At 31.6% G+C, this 7,315-nt stretch overlaps 1 protein-coding gene across 2 annotated transcripts; it reads left to right on the top strand.

The window, feature by feature from the left end:
- Positions 1-248: 248 nt before the first annotated feature.
- LOC142505367 (growth-regulating factor 4-like) lies at positions 249-2,287 on the top strand. 2 transcript variants are annotated; one of them, XM_075618330.1, is made up of 4 exons: positions 254-863; positions 998-1,373; positions 1,471-1,848; positions 1,928-2,287. In XM_075618330.1, coding segments are annotated over exons 1-4 (945 nt in total). In that variant the 5' UTR covers positions 254-673; the 3' UTR covers positions 1,929-2,287. The 2 variants fall into 2 exon arrangements, with proteins under 2 accessions (XP_075474446.1, XP_075474445.1); XM_075618331.1 differs by lacking the exon at positions 1,928-2,287 and having other exon boundaries at positions 249-863; positions 1,471-1,849.
- Positions 2,288-7,315: the final 5,028 nt, after the last annotated feature.

The following is a 7,315-nucleotide window of genomic DNA, read 5'->3' as shown; positions in this document are numbered from 1 at the left end:
GATACAGCCATCCATCCCTCGTTTGTCAGTAAAAGCTATCGAAACCGTACGATCTTTTCATGATCAACCACTGCAAAAAATTCAGAAAGCAACTATAATAATAATAATAAATTGATAATATTTTCTTATCATCAAACAATATCAATAATAAATTAAACAGAATAAGAATAGTTCACTTGTTTTTTTTTTAACTAGTTTATGGATTTCCGTATTATTGTCAGAGACAGGAGCTGCCATAAAGACAGCATAGTTGCAGCAGATGCCTGCAGACCTGTCTCTGCAGCACTAGTCATAATTTGTGTTCAGAATACTGTCATAAGTGTGTGTTTTCGTGCGTGGTCTAGTGTGTGTGAGAGGGTCGAGAAAAATTAAGGGAAATTGGCAAGGGAAATGTGATCAGAATTCAGAACCATTAGTTTTATCCGTGTACAGATAGGTTCTGCAACAAAAATTTAAAATGGTCCCTCAAATAAATACGTCTTCCAGTCTGAAATGCATTTACTCCACGGGCTCTAACTCTTTAGCATCGTCTATATTCAACACCAAACACGAAGAATAAATAATTCCAGGAAAAAAAATACCCTCCTCACTGTTTTTCAGTATATGTACTTCGATTTTTGATCTGGGCTTGTAAGAGATTTCAAGATTTTGGTGTGATATTTCTGGTTTCTTTATGATGACTAGTGTTGGAAGTTGTAGGTACCCTTTCACTGCAATCCAGTGGCAAGAGCTTGAACACCAAGCTCTTGTTTTCAAGTACATGGTTTCTGGGATGCCTGTTCCACCGGATCTCCTCTTCACCATCAAAAGAAGCTTGGATCCTTCGTTTTCCTCGAACTTTCTCCTCCAACAACCCCAACACAGTACTATTTCTGTTCTTGATTTCTTACAACAGAATATATATATGTATATATATATATATATAGCACATGTTTTTTTTTTTTGCAATGTTGCTTGTTGTAGAACTAATGATTATTTCTCGTGGGTTTTTCTACAGTTGGATGGAATGGATTCCAAGTGGGGTTTGGGAGGAAAATAGATCCAGAACCAGGGAGATGCAGAAGAACAGATGGCAAGAAATGGAGGTGTTCGAAAGAGGCATATCCTGATTCCAAGTACTGTGAAAGACACATGCACAGAGGCAGAAACCGTTCAAGAAAGCCTGTGGAAATACTGTCGACGCCACCAAAAACAGTAACACCCGCAAATGCTATTCCTATCAACTCAACAATACCCCAAAAACCACACCAATTCTCTTCTCAGAATCCGTCTTCAAGACCTTCAGTCATTGGCTTGCAAGCTTCTCAAGAAAATCCCACCAGCTTTTTCATGGATTCCAGTCCTCATTCTCTTCTACATGGCAAAGATCATAGGTTCGTGTGAACTTATAGCTGATGTGGTTGAAGCATATTCATGGTAAACAGCATAATCATTACATTTTCTTGGTTATTGAGATGATTCTTGGTGCAGAAGCAGCAATAGACATGGTGTGAAAAGGGACATCAATGAACACACATTTTTCGGAGAGGCAAATCCAATCTCTAACAATGATTCCACGTGGCAACTGGCACCACTTACCATGGGTTCATCTCTGTCCCAAATGAAACACGAGCCTTATTCTTCTGATTTCCAGACTGGTAGGCAGCATCTGCAGAGCCTTGAAGATTACAATTTCATGCATGATTCTGATCACCCCAAGAAAATCATGCATCATTTTCTCGACGAAAGCCCACACAATGACAAAGATTCTTGGCCTAATTCGGATGATAAAATGTCGATCCACAACAATCCTCAGCACTCAATTTCTGTACCCAAGTCTATGCATGACTTCTTCATGACACAAAAATAGTAAGTCCTTGATTGAAATTTCTCACCATAACAGGCAACTGAAACGCAAATTCAACTCAACCTTTAACTGTTCTTGCAGAGATCCACAACAGACGAAGATATGAATCAGAGTTCGCTCTTAGCATCAATAAGGGCAGCAGAGTAATTTAAATTCTGATAGGAGACAGATCTTCTTTCTCTTAAGCCATAAGTAGACATGTGGAAACACAGTTTTCACACACACACACATATATATATATATATATATATATATATTATCTCGTGGGTAGAAGAGGTCAGAGGAATCCATGTAAGGTAACTGGGAATCACTTCGGGATTTTGCTTTCTCAGACGATATTTATATTTGTTTGCTATCACTGGTAGTAGTTATTTATTTTTGTTTGAAAGGCATCTGCTGCCATTTTTGCTACATGCTGTGTATTTTTCTTTCATTTTTGCATCAGAAGATAATAGATACAAGCATAGATATAATATCGGTAGATAGATACAGCCTTGATTGTCTTCACTTTCAAACCACTAATTATAACTTTTCTTAACAGCAACTTTGCGGGCCTGTAGTAATGTAATTTTTCTTGTTCTTGCCCGAGCTGGAAACAAATTTCAGAAATTCTTTTTTTTTTCTTTTCTTTTTCTGGGTTTTTGATTTCTCAGTTAATTTTTAATGCTCGAGTAATATAAGAAATAAGATGTCAAATTTTCAGAAAAAATAAAGAAAGAAATGATCAAGAAGAATGCCATCAGTACACTATTGTTGATTTCTCGTTATTCTCACTTAGAATTCTGAGTTTTTAGAAAACAATAAATTTTATATCCAACGGAAAATTGAAAAATGGATCCTCTGTTTGCTGTAATAAATATAAAATTCAATTGATAAATAACAAATATACTGATAAATACATAAATATATCAAAACCAATGTATTACATCAATAACAACTAAATAAATATTTAAAATAATTAAATAAATATTACTCGTATAGCTTTTTAGAGGCGAAAATATTTATCAAATCTGTGTAATCCAATTGTCAAACCATTTTTTCTCAATCGACAACATAGTTTGCATATTAATCTATCTTGAGACATTTTTGATCGAATATAATTTTTGTAAAAACTATACTTTTAGTCTGTATAATTGTAGAAATTACAAAATCAAAGAATTATTTGAGTCAAAATAACAAACTACAAAATAAAAGGACAAAGAAATCCCAAAAAACAATGAATTTCATCTTTCAACGGTCCACACATTCAAGCTATATTCAAAATTTATTTTATTTCCTTAGACTATCCACTTTCTAATTACAAAAGTCGTGCATAAAATTTATATAAAACTCGTAATTCAATTATAACTCATTAAATAATTTAAACCATGCGATGTATGCTTTAGTTATATATTTAATTTATATGATTTCGAAGTACATTACAGAGCCCATATTGCAAGTAAATTTCATTTTCAGGGAGGATCCTTTGATAGATTAATATATAAATATAAATATAAATGCGTATCTATAATGAAGATTTGAAATGGAAATAAAGCATAATTCATGAAGAAAATTACTTACCTTCAGGCTTAAGAGAAATAGGGGACTGTAAACTTTATTTATTGAATGGGGAAAAAAACCAGAGTTGAGATTCGGAGTGAGTTAGGGAACAAATAACATATATCATATATTTATATATATTTGTATATATAAATTTGGGCCCCTTATTGGGCCAAGTCCTTAGGCAACTGTTTGGTTGATATCATAAAAGGTCCGCTCTGCTAGCAAGCTGTCAAACACAGTTTTCGTATTCTCTGAAATCATTGAATTCATCGCCCTTACACAATTATGCTGATCGGAAATTGCATGAATGTGATTCTAAGCTATGAAATGTTTTTCACAAAAATTTAAGCTGAAAATCATAAAATAAAATAAAATTTATTCACTATACTGGATTCCCGGATCAAATTTATGGTTGTGGGCAGTCAAATGGTACTATCAAATAAAAGAAAAGATACTCCAATTTCCTTTTTTTTTTTTAAACGGTGAGAACTCTTCTAATTTATTGAAAATTGAAAATGTTTTTTATTACAAGATCAATCAACCAAAAAAGATAAGAACCACCCTCCCAAACAAAAAGGGAATGAGACGAAGAAGCAAAAGAGGCAATGGCGTGAGCAACACAATTCGCAGAACGCCGAGCATGACTAAGAGAGGGGCTTCCCATATTTACTTGCACTTGATGAATCTACTCTATATTTAACCATATACATTCAAACAATCAACACTATATTGGTCACTGTTGGAACTTTTCAAGTTCGCAATCTTGATTTTGATGTTAACAAAACTTGTTATTGTGTTTCTAACATATTTACTCAAGTGTGAAGTTGTTAACACAAGAAGCAAACCGAAACTGAATTCTGCACAAACTGAATTTCTGGCGAGCTTCGGTATTTTGATGATATCTCTCAACTTGATGTTTCAAATGAAAATCCGCCAACTAAACTGATTAGAAAACTCAATTTGGAACAATTCGTATTTCACGTCAGTTTGGCAAAATCGGATGTTATCATGGTCTAACTGATCGCTCAATTACCGAACTGATCACACGAAAACAGCAATCACTTGGGTTCGAGCAGCTGCTGTATTTTGATCATATCTCTCAGCTCGGTTATCGAAATGAAGCGATTCAGTATGCGTTGGAAATATAAGACGATGATCTACAAATCATCTTCAGAAGTCAAAGTCTGAATCAAAGCTTAAGATGCTGATAAGTGACGATGAAGTTACTGGTTCTGCACAAACTGAAATCAGCTAGGCTGATTTCAGCACACTAGCTGAAACTGAACCAACTGCTGACCAACCAACTGAACTGAACCAGCTGCTGACCAACTGAAACTGAACCAGACCAGCTGAAGACCGGTTGAACTGAACCAGCTGAAACTGAACCAGACCAGCTGAAGACCAGTTGAACTGATTGACCAGTTGAGTTGACCAGTTGACCAGAGTTGATCAGTCGAGAAAATGTCCAGCAAGACGAATTTGACCGTTGCAATTCCAGAAACAGTACAGAAACTATCCAACGGTCATATTCCTGTGTCTAACGTATATATCAGTGTTGGAGCCTATAAATACAACATATTGAAGATCAAACAATAGCTTTTGAAGTGGATTCAAAGCATGGGCAGTTAGCATGAAGATATCAGCTAGTTGAGAGCACAAGCCCTTGTGTGAGGATACATTTGAGATATACACTGTAAATGATAAATTCCTCACACACAATCACTCACACATATACAAGAGAGTTGAACTTCAAAGATTAGTTGAGTGAGTCTTGCACAAAGACAATAAACTTGTGTATGTAGTCTTTGCATATGAGACATTAAACAATATGATGATTGTGAGGTGCTGCCTACAATCTTGAGTGCTAGGAATTCTAGTTGGGTGCTGCCCTTTCGGAATGGGTTTGTACAAGTAGTTGTATAAATCAAAGTCTTTTAGTTGATCTTTCCCAAGGGGAAGAAGGGGTGACGTAGGAGTGTTTGAAATCTCCGAACATCCATAAACAAATTCGTGTCTATTTGTTTATTGCATTTGCTTATTATTTTCACTGTTTTTAAAGATGAATTGTTGAAGCATTTTATGTGTTCTTCAAATATCAAAATATTGTATACCAAGTGTTTGATAAAATGCTTCAACTGAATATTTTTACTCATTCAACTTGCATATATTTTAAATGGTTTACAAAATATTTAATCGGTTTCTACGAAGGATTATTTCGAGTATCTTCCGCTTGGTTTTTAACCAAACTCAATTTAATTCATCGGCGTTCAATATTTCAAGAACCGAGCTATTGTAGCTCAACGATTACCCCCTAATCGATCCTATCAGTCACGCATTTAAGATTACTTTCTCCGACATAAATTTGTTTCCTCCAATGATTTATATCGTAAAAATAAATCGAAGTCTCAATATTTACAAACAAAATTCTTATTTTACTTTTTACATAATTCATTAGAAAAATCAGTTGTACGATTTCTATGACTTAGTTAATATAGAAATATAAGTAAAAAAAATACGACTGAATTTTTTCAGAAAAATGAAATATAAATTTGTGATTAGCTGTTCAGATTTAATTTTATAAACTTCAAATTAAATAAATATATATATTTTAAACCAAAAATGGTTCAAAGTTTATTTTTTAAATTTCAAATTAAATGAACATATAAATTTGTTGTTCGTAGTTCATATTTATTTTTTAAAGTTCAAGTTAAATGAACATATAGATTTATGATTAACGTTTTTTAGACTTATAATATATTTTTATTTCTATAACAAAAAATGGTTCATACTTAATATTTTTAAATTAAAGTTAAATGAATATAAAAATATGTCGTTATCTCATTTATATTTATTTAATAATACTAATCCAATAATTGTTAATTATCTAATATTTGATTTCCACATGGTTTCAATCTATAAATTCAGCTTAAATAAATATTTGTGGATGTTGATATTTTATTGTATTTGAAATAATTGTGAGGTCACGACGATGTGAATAATTTTAGTTCTTTGTTTTATTTAATAATATTAATAATGTAGTGATTTTGTCAACTTATTAAGATGAAAATAATAATATAATGTTGCCCTAATGTTTGTTAATTTTATTGATTTATATATAATTAATGTATATTCTTAATTTTTAAAACTTCAAGTTAAATGAACATATAAATTTGTAGTTAGAAGTTAATATTTAATTTTTTAAAATTCAAATTAAACAAAGTTTATTAATTTAATTGATATATTGATACATCACAATACATTCTTTTTTCTCGTTATTAGTTGATAATTGATATTTTTTAATGTAATTAATTAATTTAATTGATACATAATTATGCATTCTTTAAAATAAAAAGTCGAATACTATCAATATTTTTTTACTATGCATTTTTTCACGTGAAAAATGAACTACTATTAATATTTTTTAAACCTATAATATATTTTCTATGTTTTATAATAAAAAATTGTTCGAACTTAACTTTTTAAATTTCAAGTTAATTAAACATATATATTTTATTAACAAAAATGATTCAAACTTTAATTTTTAAACTTCAAGTTAAATTAACATATAAATATGTGGTTAGGGGTTCAGACTTTGCAATGAGAGAAAAATAAGAAACCGAGAAAATAAAATATCAATCAAACAAAGAAAAGAATTTTGTTTTCTGCTCTATATCTTTTTATTGAACAATGAGCCTTTTATGAGCAAATACACCAACGAAAAAAATCATAGAAATAGCAATAATATATATGACCAAATACCAATAAACCATTAAATAGAAATATGTAAAGATAATTATTTTCTGTAATACTTTGTTACTAATTGATCATGACTAACATATTTCATTTGACAAAGCTGATAACTAAAGAGTTGGACCAATCTTTAATAAAGTCAACAATATCTCCCTTGAACCGATAAGGTCAACATCG

The sequence above is a fragment of the Primulina tabacum genome, chromosome 10, assembly GCF_025594145.1.
Source record: "Primulina tabacum isolate GXHZ01 chromosome 10, ASM2559414v2, whole genome shotgun sequence".
NCBI classification, from domain to species: Eukaryota; Viridiplantae; Streptophyta; class Magnoliopsida; order Lamiales; family Gesneriaceae; genus Primulina; species Primulina tabacum.
Note: the sequence above shows the minus strand (reverse complement) of the source record. Positions and strands in the feature narration are given on the sequence as shown.